The sequence below is a fragment of the Hemitrygon akajei genome, chromosome 8 (genome assembly GCF_048418815.1).
Source record: "Hemitrygon akajei chromosome 8, sHemAka1.3, whole genome shotgun sequence".
Taxonomy (NCBI): domain Eukaryota; kingdom Metazoa; phylum Chordata; class Chondrichthyes; order Myliobatiformes; family Dasyatidae; genus Hemitrygon; species Hemitrygon akajei.
In genome coordinates this window covers 128,670,983-128,689,067 of record NC_133131.1, presented here as the reverse complement: position 1 = coordinate 128,689,067, position 18,085 = coordinate 128,670,983, and the positions used below count along the sequence as shown (strand labels likewise).

The following is an 18,085-nucleotide window of genomic DNA, read 5'->3' as shown; positions in this document are numbered from 1 at the left end:
TTTCAGGGTAAAGATCAATTATCAAAACGTTTACTTACTTTATAGTTCTGTCAAGACCCACAAGCAAGCCAATAAAGTATTGATTGGAGGGGTATTTCAAGATCTGCAATGATATTTAGGTTAATTCCAAGGTAGACAAACCATTAAAAATAAATTGTTAATCAATAACTTAAAGAGATAGATTTCCAAAGTGAAATTTATATTACCGATTTCCACAAAAAGATTCTTTCGGAAGCACTGTTGATTATAGTAAGGTCGCCAAACCCTTTTTTGCAGAATTCCCTCGCGTCATCCCATGCTAATTCTTCTTGATTAATATAGTACTGAGATTCGCCATGTATCAGCCAGCCATCATCAGTTATTACAGCTGTTTTTCACCATTCACAAAAAGTATTAGTTCAGGAATGAATGTATATCTGTATAAATTCATGTATTGTAAATATGCACATTTACACAACCGTTGAATGACAAATACACAATTAACAAAAGGAAACATCCTGAAAAATGTTAATGATGCTCCTGTTTGTTATAAGCCATCAGATATCGGCACTATCTGTAACAATCTCCATATTCATTTTTAGGATTAAGATACAAAATGATGCAATCAACACTAGCATTTTGACTCAGAATTTGTTTTTCAACATCCCTTTAAATCCAATGGCATTTCATGAACTTGTCAGGAGAATTGAGCTAGCCCTGTGTCTGATAAAAGTGTGCCTCTTTTGAGGATCCATGATGTCTATCAGAAAGAGAAAGAGAAGTGAGATTCTTCATTCAGTCAGATTGAAGAACTCTCACCTAGGCACACACATTCTGTAAATCAGGAAGTAAGGGACAGAAAATATAAAATTGCATTTAAATCATTGACTCAGGAAATTAAATTATGCTTGAGATATATAAATGAGAATAAAAAATTAAAAATCTGAAAGAATTTTTAAAATTCATTTTTTAATATTTAAAATAATTTTGAACAGCACTTTTCTTCTAAGGTGATGAACAACACATCTCACTTTATTCGACTTAACTCTGTATGTGCAAGCTAAAATTTTTCTCCCATTTTGAGTGTTAAGTTAATAAACTTTTTCTTATTTATTTCTATTTTGCAATCTGGGTTGCTGGGCAGCATTTTATTGCCCTTTTCTAACCACCCTTGAGAAGGTGATAGTTACAATCTTGACTGCTGTTTTTCCCCTGTAGAAGCATGGCAACAATGCTGTTGGAGTGGGGATATCCAGGATTTACACCTAGAAATGATGAAGGGCCAGCAATATATTTCCAGGCCAGGGTTGTATACAGCATATAGCGGAATGCCACACCCTTCCTGCCCTTGCCCTTCCTCATCATAGAGTTATGGGCAGTGCAGTGAGTAAAATGGCACATATCACCATTACTGGCAGATAAATGAATGCATGTATAGGGAAGTAATGGTGTGCCAATCAAATTTAATTTTAATTTTAATTAACTGCAACATACTTGCCCTCACAACATGACAGAGATTACAATATGAAGCCAATGGACAAAGGTTTGCAAGAGCACAATGTGAAGCAGCAGGTCACAGAATCACAGAGCTGTGCAGCACAGAAACAGCCACCTGACTGAGATATATAAAGAAAGATAGGCATTGATAGAGCAGATGGCAGCAAACATTCCCCAGAGCAGATATTTTTGTTTTAACTGCATATTTAGTCTTCTTTTGCACATCAGTTGTTTGTCAGTCTTTATGTATAGTTTTTCATAAATTCTATTGTCTTTCTTTTTTTCTGTAAAAGCCTGCAAGGAAACGAAGCTCAAGGCAGTATATGGTAACATATACATTACATATTTGAATATAAGTTTACTTTGAACATTCTAAACAAAAGGACATAGGAATAGGGTAAAGAGGAATAGCTTTAGAGGGGATCGAAGAAAGAACTCTATCAACCGGAGCATGATTGGAATCTGCAATACACTGCTTGAGGGGGTGATGAAGGCAGGGTAACTCTGACAACATCGAAAGCTGTAGTCATCTTGTCAGAGTCATACAGGGTGGAAGCAGGCCATTTGGTACAACTCGTCCATGCTGACTATGTTGCCCAGTGAGCTAGACCCATCTGTCCAAGTTTATCTTCTAGCCCTTTGAACTTCTCATCTCCCTACACTCATCCAGGTGGCTCTTGAATGTTGCTAATGTACTTTCTTCAACCAATAATTCTGCCAGCTCATTCCAAATATATGCCCCATTTGTGTGAAAAAGCTGCCCCTGATGTCCATCTTGCCCATAATGTTAATCCTTTTAGAAGTATCTTGACAACAAGTTAGTTTCTTTGTTTCAGGATTTAGAAGTTTCAACGGGGATGGGTGTGGGTAAAAGAGTATGGATGTATCAATGCTAATCAAGGATAACATCATAGCGGTAGAAAGAGAGGATCACTTGGAGGGATTGTCCACTGTGCCAGTGTGGGCAGAAGTCAGAAACTGGAAGTGAGCAATTCAATCTATTGGGAGAGTTCAATAGACCTCCCAATAGCAACAGAGAAACTGTGGAGCAGAATAGGAGGCAGATTTTGGTAAGGTGCAAACATAATAGGATTGCTATCATGAGTGACTTCACCTTCTCTAATACTAATTGGCATCTCCTTGATGCAAAAGGTTTAGATCAGGAAGAATTTGCAAGGTGTGTCAGGATTCCTGACACAATATATGAAAAGGCCATCTAGGAGAGATGCCATACTGGATTCAACCTAATTAGAGATCTCTCAGTGGGTGAACATTTCAGAGATAGTGACCGTAACTCCTTTAGCATCGCCTTGGATGGAAATAGGAGACGGTGTGGGAAAGTATTTAATTGGAGGAAGGTGAATTATGATACCAGGTAGGCTCTTGGGAATAATTTGAAAACAGATGCACTCAGGAAAATATGCAACAGAAATGTGGAGGTTGTTGGGAAACATTTGCCTGGGGTTCTGGGTGGGTTTGTATCACTGAGGCAGGAACAGAATGGTAGGATGAAGGAACCATGGTTGACAAGAGAAGTCGAACATCTAGTCAAGAGAAAGAAAATAAAACATATTTAAAGTTTAGGAAACAAGGATCAGAAAGGGCCTTTGAGAGTTATACGAAAGCCAGAAAGGAAATTAAGATGGGATTTAGGAGAGCTGGAAAAGGACATGTGAAGGTCTTGGCAAGTAGGACTAAGGAAAAACCCAAGGCATACAACATGTATGCAAAGAACACGAGGATGACTAGAGTGAGGGTAGGATCAATCAGGGAAAAAGAGGAAATGTGTCTGGAATCAGAGGAGGTAGAGGAATTGTTGGCCAGGAAGAACTACAGTTTACAAATCAGTGAATTTGTATGAATCAAGGACAGTGGAAGCAAATGGACCAATTGCCTTTGCTCTTGCCTTAAGGAAGGATTTGGTGGCTGCCATTTTATGAAGAGACTCTGTAGTCTCCATTTTGTGAGACGAAGTTGCTTGGCTTGGTTAGTGTTTTAAAGTCGATATAATTATGCTCCAGGTAATCTGCTGAATTAGGGATAATTTCCAAATGAAAAATTATTTGTAAGGTGTTCTTTGGTTGGATATAACATGCAGGTTTGTGACTGTTGGGGCCTGTATTTGTCCTGCGTGATACAAGCTGTTTGCTGATTGAGGACAAAGAATTATAAATTACTGATTATCACTTGTGAAGAAGAGGGCAATAAATAGATGTTAGCTTGGAGCAGAGCCAATAACAGGGTGTTAAAGGTCAGACACATGACCAATACCAAGAAAAATGGAATGCAATATTTGAATTGGTAGGAAATGAGTGTAAAAGCAGAGGTTTTCACATACAACACAGCAATGAGTTTGTAGGAGATTCTGCATCATAGATGCAATCTGCCCCAAGGATGTGGAGAATTGAAAAGGGACTTCAAGGAACACGTGGGCAGTAGCAGAATCTCCTTTTAACTAGTATTATATTTTCAATTCTTTGACTGTTCATGGAAGGTCAGGGAAACTTAATTGATATGCACACAGGTATTCGGTTGTGCAAGTTCACGTGTTCTTCCATTGAGACAATAAAGGTACTTGTCACTAATTACAGATTCTCTCTGTGCCTCCCTGATCATTATTACAATTGGTGATTCTTGTAACAAGATCGTCAATGAATACTTTATTTTAGTATTCACCGGTAAGAGGGATCTAGACAAATGTGAGGTCAGTGTAGAATAGAATAATATGTTTGAACATGTTGAGCTTAACAAAGAGGATATTGTGCTGGGCCATTTGAAACGCATTAGGATAGATAAGTCCCTGAGACCAGGTAAGATATATTCCAGTTTACTACAGGAAATGAGGGAAAAGATTGCACCTTTCATGATAATCCTTGCATCTTCACTGGCCACAGGAGTAGTACCAGAAGGCTGCAGGGATGTTTGTTCAAGAAAATTTATAGGAATAATCCTGGGAAATATAGGCCAGTGAGTCTTACCTCAATAGTGGGCAAACTCTTGCAGAGGAGTCTTACCAAAAGGATTTATGAGCAGTTGCAGAAGCATAGTCTGATTAAGGTTAGTCAGCATGGCTTTGTGAGAGAACAACATGCCTTATGAGCTTAATTGATATCTTTGAGGAAATGACAAAACAAGTTGATGAAGGTAGAGCAGTGGGTGTGGTGTATAAGGATCTTAGTAAGGCAGTCAACAAGGTTGGGCAGCAGGCTAGCAGAGTGGTTAATACAATGCTTTACAGTAAGGGTGATCTGGGTTTAATTCCTGCCGCTACCTGTAAGGAGTTTGTACATTCTTCCTGTGACTACGTGGGTTTCCTCCAGGTGTTCTGATTTCCTCTGTTATGATCCCAGCCCCCTCCTTCTTGAGAATCGCAAGATCGCTATTAATTCAGGTCTTGGACCCAGGAAATGAGAGAGAATCCTTAGCAGACAAAGCAACGGATTTCTTGGAGACACCTTTGTGGATTGCGATCCTATACTACGTGCCAGCTCTTAGGGCTACGTGTACACCCTCGGGCAATGTGGGCTGGGGATTGCATCACCCCACCCTGATTGACATCTACAACCCTGCAAATCAAGATAAAAGAGGGGCTGCAGGGGGCAGTCCCCTAGCGACGCACCAGAAGGAGACACCATCGCTCATCGCTCCCGTGATAACGGGAAGCTATTCGGAAGCCACGTGTGGTCTGTTTCCCCTGGCTTGGGGAACGGGTGGCTGATAACACCGAAAAGGACTTCGAACTAACAACGGGGAACCCACATTCCCAATTCAACGGTTTGCGTCCTAAAGACTGGGCAAGTTTCTTTTCTCACAAAACCTCTCTCTCTCTCTCTCTCCAACAAGTGATACCCAGCAGTCCCCAAAAGGCTAAAGCCTGCATGAACTTGCGAGACTTTTATATTTCCATCGGACAATATTTTTACCCCTAGACAAAACGATAGAGCCACTTCTTATTGATGATTATTACTATACCCACGCTTTAGATTGAGTATTGACGACATAGATTATCTGAATCTTTGTATTAACCTTACTTTTGTGCCCCTTTATAAATAAAAACGTTTAAAAATAGTACCATCAGACTTCAGCGGACCTCTCTATCTTTGCTGGTAAGTGACCCAGTTACGGGGTTCGTAACACCTCCCACAGTCCAAAGATGTACTAGTTGGTAGGTTAATTGGATATTTGTAAATTATCTGGTGATTAGGCTAGGATTAAATCAAGAGATTGCTGGTCGGTGGGCTCAAAGGTCCAGAGGGGCCTATTCCACACTGTATCTCAACAAATCAAAAAAAAGATTTTCCCCATAGTAGCCTCATTCAAAATATCAGGAGGAATGGGATTCAGGTAAACTTGACTGGGTGGATTTGGAATTGGCTGCCCACAGAAGTGTAAGAATGGTGAGAGATGAATCGGTTGTGCCAGGAGACCCTTGACCAGTAGCGTTCTGCAGGTATCTGCTCTGGGACCCCTGCCTTTTGTGATTTTTTTATAAATGATTTGGATGAGGAAATGAAAGGGTAGTTTACTAAGTTTGTAAATGACATGAAGGTTGGTGGTGCCGTGGACAGTGTAGAACTTTGTCGCAGGTGAGACATTAATTAGATGCAGAGCTAGGCCGAGAAGTGGCAGAGGTGGATGATAAGAGGAATAGATTGAGAGAACAGCCAGCACCTTTTATTCCAGGGCAGCAAAGGTGAATTCAAGAGGACATCGTTTTAAGGTGATTGGAGGGAAGTATTGGATAGATATCAGAGCTAGGATTTTGCACAGAATTTTAAGTGCATAGAACATGCTACTTGGGGGTACTGGTTGAGACAATACATTAGGGACATTTAAGAGACTGTTGGATCGGTACATGGATGATAGAGAAATGCAGAGCGATATGGGAAGTAAGGATAATATATATTCACTTGCAGTGCAATAAAAGGATTGAAAGGGACAAAACTGGTACTCAGGAATATCAGAATAGTAATCCATATGTGAATCCATAAGAGATGGGGGGAGATCTTAAATGGACACAGGGTCTATAGAAGTGAGGCAAATTTGCTGTCTTGAGGCAAATTATGTTGAATAAGTCCTCAGGATCTGACAACGTGTTCCTTCAGACCCTGTGGGAGGCAAGTGCAGAAATTGCAGAGGTCTTAGCAGAGATATTTAAATAATCCTTAACAACAGGTGAAGTATTGGAGGACTGGAGAATAGCCAATGTTGCTCTGCTGTTTAAGAAAAACTCTTTAAAAAAAACCAGGAAATTTTAGGCCAGTAAACCTGGCATCAGTAGTGGGAATGTTATTGGAAGGTATTCTAAGGGACTGGATACAAGACCTTAAGACCAAAAGTTATTGCAGCAGAATTAGGCCATTTGACCCGTTGAGTCTGCTCCACCATTTCACCACGGCTGATCCACTTTCCTTCACAGTCCCAATCTCCTATACAATCATATATAACTATTTGGATAGACATGGACTGATTAAGGATAGTCAGCGAGGCTTTGTGCATGATAGGTCATATCTGACCAACCTTATAGAGACTTTTTGAGGAAGTTACCAGAAAAGTTGATGAAGACAAGGCAGTGGATGTTGTCTATGTGGATTTTAGCATGGCATTTGACAAGGTCCTGCTTGGGAGGTCGGTCATGAAGGTTCAGTCACTTGGCATTCAAGATGAGGTAGTAAATTGGAGAAACAAGAGAGTGGTAGTAGATGGTTGCCTCTCTGACTGGAGGCCTGCAGCTAGTGGAATGCCACAGGGATCAGAACTGGGTACTTTATTATTTGTCATCTACATCAATGATCTGGATGATTATGTGGTTAACTGGATCAGCAAATTTGCTAATGACATCATGATTGATGGTGTAGTGTACTGCGAGGAAGACTACCAGAGCTTGCAGCAAGATCAAAACCAGCTGAAAAAATGAGCTGAAAATTCAGATGGAATTTAATGCAGACAATTGTGAGGTGCTGCATTTCGGTAAAACCAACCAGAGTAGGTGTTACACTGAGGAGTGCTGATGAACAAGGGATCTGGGAATAAAAGGTCCATAATTCATTGAAAGTGGATCACAGAGTGAAGTTGTGTAAAATGTTGCTGTGGCCTAATTTGAAATATTGTGTGCAGTTTTGGTCACCTACTTTCAGGAGGGATGTAAATAAGGTTGAGAGTACAGAGAAAATTTACACGGATGTTGCTGGGACTGGAGGACCTGACTGATAAAGGAAGAGTGAATAGGTTAGGACTTCATTCCTTGAAACATAGAAGACTGAGGGTAGATTTGATAGAGGTATACAAAATTATGACAGTTATAAATAGGGTAAATGCAAGCAGGCTTTTTCTACTGAGGTTAGTTGGGTCAAGAGATCATAGGTCAAGGGTGAAAGGTGATAAGTTTAGGAGGAACATGAGGGGAAGCTTCTTCACTCTGTGAGTGGTGAGAATGTGGGATGAGCTTCCAATGCAAGTGGAGCATGCAATCTTGATTTCAACTTTTAAGAAGATTAGTACCTGGCTGGTAGGCATATAGAGGGCTATGGTCCCAGTGCAGATCAATGAAAGTCAGCAGCTTAAATGGTTTGGCATGATCTAGATGGACTGAAAGGCCTGTTACTGTGCTGAACTTTTCTACGACTCTGAAAGGTTGGCACAACATTGTAGGCCAAAAGGCCTGTTCTGTACTGTACTGTTCTGCATTCTATGTTCTAAATAACCAACACATAGAAAACAATCGATCAAATGTTGATAATAGGCGTCAGTATAGAAAAATAGTTTATGGTAAGCATACACATGGCAGATCAAAGATTTTGTTTCTGTACTGTATGACTGCATAGCAATAAAATGACAAATATTAAAAATCTTTACTCACCTCCTAAAAGTTCAGTTGTAGGTTCGGGCTTTACAGGTTTTCCTAAGAAATTAGAATATTACTTTATAAACAAATATTAAACAAGTAATTAATTAAATTCAACTTCAAGTTTAATTGTCATTCAACCATACACATACAGCCAAATGAAACACTATTCACCAAAATCTTGCTTTAAAATACAATCTCATAAGAGACACCATACCTTACTATAAGTATAAACTTGATCCAGTTTTAGAGTTAGAGCCCTACAAATGATACTATGGCTGATCCATTATTACAAATAGAACAAAATACAATAACCATCTGGTTATAATATTACAGGATAAACAAGCAAGAACTACTTACTTTTGAAACACACAAAACATACTGAATTTAATGAGTGAAAAATACCAGAAATATGCTGAATTAAAAGAATAAATTGAATGACCATGGGACATAAACAGGGTCTGTACATTGTCCCAACAGTAATATTTACATCTGATATCATCCAAAGTCACTACACAATAGCAATAAACTATTAGGCCTGCACAGTAATATTTATGGAAATCTTCAGAAAGTCACAAGACTAAATACCACTTGAAGAGTCTGAAAATTCCTAGCAGTTGAGAAATGAGTGTGCTTCGCTCTGCCCATACCTCAGACTTTACCAGCCTGAGCTGAGAAAAAAAAAACTAAATAATACATAAGCAACAAATATTGAGAACATGAGATGAAAAGTCTTTGAAAGTGAGTCCATAGGTTATGAGAAAAGTTCAGTGATAGGGTGAGTGAAACTGAGAGAAGTTATCCACTCTGGTTAAGGAGTCTGATGGTTGAGAGGTAATAACTGTTCCTGAAATTGGTGATGTGGGTCCTGAGGCATCTGTGCCTCCTTCCAGATGACAGCTGTGATAAGACAGCATGGCATGGATGGTAGTACTCCTTGATGATAGAAATTGCCTTCCTGCTTCAGTGGGCAATGTAGACGTTCTCAATGGTGGAGAGGACTTTACCCTATAATGGACTGGGCTGTATCCACTGCTTTTCAGTTCAAGGACATTGGTGTTTCCATACTAGGCTGTCAAGCAACCAATTAATATACTCTCCACCACACATCTATAGAAGTTTTCAAAGCTTTAGATGACATGCCAAATCTTTGCAAGCTAAGAAAGTAGTAATTAGAGGCACTGCCATCCTTTCATCATAAATGACAGGACAGATCCTCTAAATTGATAACACCAAGGAATTTAAAGTTTCTGACCCTCTGCACCTCTGATATCCCAATGAAGACTGGCTCATGGACCTCCAGTTTCCTCCTCCTGAAGTCAATAATCATCTCTTTGGTCTTCGGTCTTGCTGACATTGAGTGAGAGGTTTGTGGCACCACTCAGCCTGATTTTCAATTTCCCTTCTATATGCTGATTCATCACCACATTTGATTTGCCCAACAAACAGTGGTGTCGTTGGCACACTTAATTGTGGCATTGGAGCTGTGATTAACTTCACTGTCATAGGTATAAAGCAAGTGGAGCAGGGAGATAATCACTCAGCCTTGTGGTGCACTTGTGCTGATGGAGATTGTAGAGGAAATTATTTTACGAATCAAACAGACTAGAGTCTGCAAGTAAGAAAATCGAAGCTCCAGTTGCACAAGGAGGTATTGAGGCCTAGGTCTTGAAGTTTATTGATTAGTTTTGATGCGATGATAGTATTGAATGCCGAGCTCCAGTCAATGAAGAGCATTCTGATGTACACATCTTCATTGTCCAGGTGTTACAAAGGTTGAGTGAAGAGACTATGAAATGGCATCTGCTGTTGACCTGTTGTGACATTCCTTAGCCAAATGTTGTTATTACCCTTTCAGTACATGGTTATTCATTTCTCTCTCCTTTCTCTTCAGGCATCTCAGCCATCTATTTCCCCTTTCCCCATTACCTTACTGCCTCCCTGGAGAAGTGTTTTTCCAAGTATACTCTTGTTGTAGTACAGATCCTCTGTGTCTGTTGGGTCCAGAAACACATTAAGCATGAGCAGGTGTAGGTTACGAATAGAACTTCAAGTATAGAGACCTTCTCCAGCAAATGCTGGCCATCCTTGGATTACTATGTATATCAAGAGTTTGTAAAGTGTCCCAAATGGCTGCTTAATTATGTTCCCTGCAGAAAGCAGCTGCTGTAACCACAGCAAGTGATCAGTAACAATTAAGCTTACTGAACACCAGTACTTTAGTAACTTTTACAAAGCCAATATATTGTAAAACACAAAGACCAGTTAACTCATTGGACCGAATTTTAGGTACATGCTTAGGACTATAAAGCAAGGCTCAATTACTGAAACATGCTCCTTTATTAAGTAAAATTTCATAAAACTTGAATGCATGTTCATCCTAATCAGAAATTCTCCATATAAAGTATTTTAACATAGTTTGTATTTCAAAAAACTCTGATATTTGTCTGGTTGATGCCCTACAGACTAGCTCTTGAGCAAGGTGTGTTGAGGAAAGATCGAACAAGGATCAGCTTCTTCAATAATTGTTGAGTTATTTCCAAGAAGAACACACATAGAAGTATAAAATATACATTTCTTTGAAATGTCTTCCAAAAATGGTCAAATTCAAATTCCTGTGATTGACTTTGCTTAGAAGAAGGCCATTTTCTCATCGTTTCTCCCAATTCTAGAATTATAGATAAATTTCCAATACAGAAGTTTATACAGAACAGTTAGTTCCCTGTATGGCAATCCCATCAGTCTCACTTCACTGCCCTTTCCCAGTAACTCTTCCAGTTCCTTTCACAAAGTGGAATAAGCCTGGAACTTGGGGTCAAGGGATATGGGGAGAGGGCAGGAACGGGGTACTGATTGTATATGATCAGCCATGATCACAGTGAATGGCGGTGCTGGCTAGAAGGGCCGAATGGCCTACTCCTGCACCTATTGTCTATTGTCTATTAACTTATAACAACAATGTTTATTTTAAGAATTCATAAGAAATACTGTATTTGCTTTCAGAGCTCAAATTAACATAGAAGTAACAAAAAATGGGGACAGAAATAGGCTATTTGGTTCTGATATCCTTTATAATCACGGCTCATTGTCTACCTGAAGACCAAGTTTTCACTGTCCTCATATCCATTGATGCTTTTTGTTTACAGAACTCTATCTTTGTCCTTATATTCAAGGACTTGGCCCGCAAAGCCTTTCGTGATTCAGGTTCACCACACTATGAGTGCAGTCTTATCCCAAACATTGAGATTGTAACCTTTGGTTAAAGATCCCCTTCCACCAACCAAGCCAGAGTAAACAATTTACCTGCATCTGGCCTGTTCAGTTCTGTCAAAATTTTGAGCATTTCAATTAGTCTCCTCGGGCTCTTCTAAATATTCATGTATACAAGTCTTGTTGACCCAGTCTCTCCACATATAACTGCCTCATCAATAGACGAGAACTCTGGTGAAATTTCTCCACACTCTGTGTATAGCAGCATATCCCCTCTTAGTTACAGAGACCAGAAGTACATAGAATGGTCTCACTGGACGTGTCTAACATGATCTATCTTCTATTTTGCTGAAGTATTAATCTTAACAGTTGTTACTTCTGCATTAAAGCTGGTGGTAGATGAGAGATGTGACAAAGGGTATATGACATGTTATAGATTTTGGTTTTACCAGCTAAAAAGCCTGAAGACTTCATTATCAGGTGCTTCTCAGTTTTCATGTTTATACTATAACTCTTGATAGTTAATAAATGTTAAATTCAATTCCATAATGTGTGGTAAAAATGAGAAAGCTTTCTTTAATCCTTGCCTTTTTTAATTTTGCATATCCAGTCACGTAACTTTTCACAATGCAAGTCATTCCATCGCAAATTATGTGTTCCTACTTCACCACAGTTCTCAATCCCACGATAATTGTTGGGTTCTCCAGCATTCCATTTCTCATACCCTACCTACAGCAAAGACAAGAACAGCTACAGTTTAGCAATTTGAAACCTGAGCAAGTGATAAAATAGAACAACATAGAAGATCAGACGCGCCCAGCAGAAGATAAATTTAAACAACTGTATATATGTAATTGGGTTTTTCTTTAAAGACAGTTCACAATTTCCTTCCTTAGACGTTGTGGAATAAACTTTAAACAGGGAAAGTGTAATCTCAGTGATCACTGCTTGTAAATGCAAATATCGATTCAGCCATTCATGGGGTAACAACACAATGCAGAAAAGCATGCTGACACGGTGGAGATATTTAGTTGTTGTTCAGATCAAACATCGCAGAATGATTATTAATGTCAGACGGGGTGGTTTGAGCATCTCAGAAACTGGTGATCTCCTGTATTTTCAATCACTACAGTCTCTCGAGTTTACAGAGAATGGTGTGAAAAAACAAAACCATCCAGTGAGTGGCAGTTCTCTGGGTGAAAGTGTCTTGTAAATGAGAGAGGTCAAAGGAGAATAGCCAGGTTCAAGCTGACAGACCACACGTTACAACAGTGGGATGTAGAGGGAATCTCTGAATGTACAACACATTGGATCTTGAAGTGGATGAGCCACAGCAACAGAATGCCACGATCATGCACTTAGTTACCATTCTATTATATACAGGAGGTACCTGACAATGCTTAGAATCAGCAACAATTTAAAAAATGAGATGAGACATTTAGGACAAAGTTATTAAAACTCTTTTGCTTCTTGGAAATAGTTGTAATTCAAAGTTCAAAGTAAATTTATCGAAGTACAGATATGTCACCATACTTTAAACACAGATCACAGGAACCAAAGTCTGATCTGTTATTAAAATGTAATGAATTAACCTGCTCTGTAGTTGGTTTAGGCCCTTAAAAAGTTGATCTAATTGTATCCATGATCATGGAGCAGACTACCACTAGGAACAGATCTCGGGCCCTTTTATAAGCAACAAGAGCTCTTGCTCATTAATAAACATCCATCAAAGCCAGCCTAGTTCAGCGCAGGGCTAGTATCATACAACTTATTTTTTGATATTTACATTTGAGCATCTGGAATTGCCAAGGATCTTGGGAGTGGCTATCGCATCAATCCCAACTTCTTTGCAAGAATCACTCATCAAATAATTGAGCACTGGATAGTCTGGTTTGTTTGGAAATTGACATTAGCAACATTTTAAATAATTTTCATTCAATTTCAAAGGGCCTCTCATACTCTAACTCAAAGTCAAGTTTATTGTCATATTAGAATCAGAATCACGTTTAACATCATTGTCCTATGTCGTGAAATGTGTTGTTATATGGCAGCAGTATTTTGCAATACGTAATAATAAAAACTGAAATTTACAGTAAGAAGTGTGCTGATGGTTACAATGAGAAGAGGATACGTCCTTCGTGATAGAAGATCCTTAATGATGGATGCCTCCTTTTTGAGGCATTGCTCATTATAGATGTTGTAGGTTTACGTAAATAAACGATCAGAGGCATTTTACATTTATGGGAAACTGTAACAACTCCTTTGTTGTCAATACAACACTGAACACAAAGCATGATAAAAAAAAACTTCACATCATTACATCATCACTTCAGATTAGCCTCTTAAAGTGAACCCCAACACAACATTGGTGGTTGTAAATTATGCATATGTTTCCACCCCTTACATTACCCTAAAATGTCCTGGATGTTGGGAAGGCTAGTGCCCATGATGGAGCTGACTGCGTTCACAACTTCGTGCAGCTTATTTTGATTTTTCTGTGCAGTGCCCACCCCACCCCCTCCCATACTGAATGGTGATGCAGACAGTTAGAATTCTCTCCACAATACATCTGTAGAAATCTGTGAGAGTCTTTGGTGACATACCAAATCTCCTCAAACTCCTAATGAAGCATAGCCATTATCATGACTTCTTTGTAACTGCATTGATATGTTGGGCACAGAATAGATCCTCAGAGATGATGACACCCATATGCACAAGCACGTGTATGTAAAATTGCAATGAAAAGTTTACACGGCAGCACCACTGGTACAGACACAAATTAAACAAAAATTGTACAAATATTTACAAGAAACAGTACAATTGATGATCTTTATATTCAAACTGATTTTGGACCTTTAACAAAACCACAATTTCTGGGACAACTGCTCATGTATGCTACTACCAGTAAAGCTTAGAAGGGATATGGGCCAAAATCGGTAGATTAGAAGGAAACTCATCCTACTACACTCTTAGCAATGGATCAAAACCTGGAGAAAATTGAATGACATTTGATTAGAATTGGTGTTAAGCCAATTAAGCACTTTGCCTGGCAGATAGATCAATGTGTAAAAGCCCCATTAGAACCTGTGCTAATCCATAATACTTTCATGCCTTCTAAAAGGATTTATTGAGTATGGCAATCATAAAGTGAATCCAAAGTAAAACTGAAAACTTACAATATTTGTCCTCAAGTAATAATTGTAATGCTTTTATTAAACTTCTAAAATGGAAAACAATGAGCATTCCAAGGCATAAATATAATGAATGTATGAAATTAAATGCATTATATAAAATAGCAATCACAGTACAATGCCCTCCATTTGGAAAGTCTGACCATTCCTCCATCTTTCTCCAGCCCGCCTAGAGGCAGAAATTGAAGCAGGAAGTGGCCACAGTGAAAACTATCCACTGCTGGTTCAACCAATCAGACTCAATGTTACAAGACTGCTTTGACAGGGTCACCTGGGAAGTATTTCGAGCTGAGGACATCTCTATAAACACGAAGGTGGTCAGAAGCCTCATTTGGAAATGAATTGAAGACATTGTTCCCAAAAATCAGTTCGGGTCTACCCAAACCAGAAGCCATAGATAAATAGTACAGTACGTGTTGCTTTCAGCCCAGAGGATAAAGCCTTTGCCTCCGGAGACCAACAGAAGCTCAAGAGATGTCACTATGATTTATGCAGAGCCATCAAGGTGGCAAAACAGCAACACGGGGACAAAATCCAGCCAAAACTCTACGACGGTGACACACGCAGCATATGGCAAGGACTGCACACTATCGTGGACTCCGAGAGGAAATGCAGCAGTATGGTCAACATTGCCGCCTCACTCCCAGATGAGCCAAATGTTTTTTAATATTCAATTCGAGGTTGATAGGACTGAAACCCTGAGGAGAGCTGCCGACGAGACCTGCACCTTGGTCATCTCCGAGGCTGAGGCATGTAGAACATTCCAACGTGTCAGCAGCCGCAAGGCAGCGGGACCTACAGCATCACAGGGTGGATCCTCAAAGTGTGTGCAGAACAGCTGGCTGCTGTGTCTACAGACATTTTTAATCTCTCCCTCTCCTGCTTCAAGTATATAGTGCCCTCCTGCTTCAAATCATCCATTATAATCCCTGCAGCTAAGGTAGCGTGCTGGAATGATTGGTGCACCATCACACTTACCTCAATTAGAAGCAAATGCTTTAAGAGGCTGGTTAATGACTACATCTGCAGCATGCTACCACCCACACTGGACCCCTTACAATTCGCCTAATGATGGAACAGGTCTGCTGATGACACGATAGCCACAGCACTACACACTGTCCTCTGGAGAAGAGGGGTGCATTCGTTCCTGGACTACAGTTCAGCATTCGACACCATAATTCCCTCCAGACTTGACAGGAAGCTCAGAGACCTCGGCCTTCACTCTGCCTTGTGCAGCTGGATCTAGCAGTCGGTAAGGATGGGCTCCCTCACCTCTGCTGCTCTGACCCACAACACAGGTGAACATAGAACATAGACATTTACAGTACATTACATGTCCTTTAGCCCACAATGTTGCGCCAACAATGTAACCTACTCTAGAAACTGCCTTGAATTTGCCTAGCACATAGTCCTCTATTTTTCTAAGTTCCATGTACCTATCTAGGAGGCACTTAAAAGACCCTATTGTATCCACTTCCACCACTGCTGCTGGCAGTGCATTCCACGCACCCACCACTCTGTGTGTGAAAAACCTACCCCTGACATCCCCTCGGAACCTATTTCCGAGCAACTTAAAACTATGCCCCCTCATGTTAGCCATTTTAGCCCTGGGAAAAAGCCTCTGTCTCTCCACACGATCAATGCCCCTCATCATCTTATACACATCTATCAAGTCACCTCTCATCTTCCATCCTCCAAGGAAAAAAGGACAAGTTCACTCAACCTGTTCTCATAAGGTATGCCCTCCAATCCAGACAATATCCTTGTAATTCCACTCTGCACTCTCTCTATAGTATGCACATCCTTCCTCCAGTGAGGTGACTAGAACTGAACACAGTACTCCAACCGGGGTCTGACCAAGGTCTTATATAGCTGTAATATTACCTCATGGCTCTTGAACTCAATCCCATGGCTGATGAATGCCAACACACCATTTGCCTTCTTAACAACACTGTCAACCTGCACAGCAGCTTTGAGTGTCCTATGGACATGGACCCAAAGATCTCTCAGATCCTCCACGCTGCCAAGAGTCTTACCATTTATATTAATTCTGTCTTCAAATTGGACCTACCAAAATGAATTACTTCACACTTAACTGGGTTGAAGTCCATCTGCCACTTCTCACTCCAGTTTTGCATCCTAACGATGTCCCGCTATAACCTCTGACAGCCCTCCAGACTATCCACAACAACCCCCAACCTGTGTGTCATCAGCAAGCTTACTAACCCACCCTTCTACTTCTTCATCCAGGTCATTTATAAAAATCACAAAGACGAGGAATCCCAGAACAGATCCCTGTAGAACACTCAAAAGTCACCGACCTCCATGCAGAATACAAACTATCTACAACAACTCTTTGCCTTCTGTTGACAAGTCAGTTCTGCATCCACAAAGGATACCTCCTTACTTTCTGAAAGAGCCTTGCATGGGGAACCTTATCAAATGCCTTACTGAAATCCATATACACTTCATCCTCAAAAAATTCAATCAGGCTCGTAAGGCAGAACCTGCCCTTGACAAAGCCATGCTGACTATCCCTAATCAGATATGTTTGTCCAAATTCTCATAAATCCTGCCTCTCAGAATCTTCTCCAACAAATTGCCCAACACTGAAATCAGATTCACCGGTCTATAATTTCCTATCTTTACTCCCTTTTTGAACAAGGGAGCAACATTTGCAACCTTCGAATCTGCCTTCTCCTGTCTCGATTAATGATACAAAGATCATTACAAAAGGCTCAGCAATCTCTTCCCTTGGTTCCCACAGTAGCCTGGGGTATATCTCATCTGGTCCCAGTGACTTATCTAACTTAATGCTTTTCAAAAGCTCCAGCAGGACCTCTTTCTTAATGTCTATATGCTCAAGCATTTCAGTCTGTTGTAAGTCATCCACACAATTGCCAAGTTCTTTTTCTGCAGTGAATACTGAAGCAAAGTATTCATTAAGTACCTCCGCTACCTCCCCCAACTCCATGCACATGTTTCCACTATCGCACCTGATTGGTCCTATTCTCACATGGCTCATCCTCTTGCTCTTCACATATTTGTAGAATGCCTTGGGGGTTTTCCTGAATCCTGCTCATCAAGGCCTTTTCATGGCCCCTTCTGACTCTCCTAATTCCATTCTTAAGCTTCTTCCTAGCAACCTTGTAATTATCTAGAGCTCTAACAGTACCTAGTATCTTGAACCTTTCGTAAGCCTTTCTTCTCTTCTTAACTAGATTTTCTTCATACTTTGTACACCATGGTTCTTTAACCCTTCTATCCTTTCCCTGCCTCAATGGAACATACCAATGCAGAACTCCTTGCAACTGTTTCCTGAACATCTGCCACATTTCTGCTGTGCATTTCCCTGAGAACATCT

General features: G+C 40.1%; 1 protein-coding gene across 2 annotated transcripts in view; it reads right to left on the bottom strand.

Moving 5' to 3' along the window:
• The window catches only part of mrc1a (mannose receptor, C type 1a), a 169,786-nt gene that overhangs the window by 48,601 nt on the left and 103,100 nt on the right, over window positions 1–18,085 (bottom strand). For both annotated transcript variants that reach the window (XM_073054606.1, XM_073054607.1), the window contains exons 15-18: window positions 12,118–12,259; window positions 8,336–8,377; window positions 207–367; window positions 39–103 (exon numbers count right to left, since the gene is read on the bottom strand). In XM_073054606.1, the coding sequence (XP_072910707.1) occupies window positions 39–103; window positions 207–367; window positions 8,336–8,377; window positions 12,118–12,259 (410 nt within the window). The remainder of the gene's footprint in view (window positions 1–38; window positions 104–206; window positions 368–8,335; window positions 8,378–12,117; window positions 12,260–18,085) is intronic.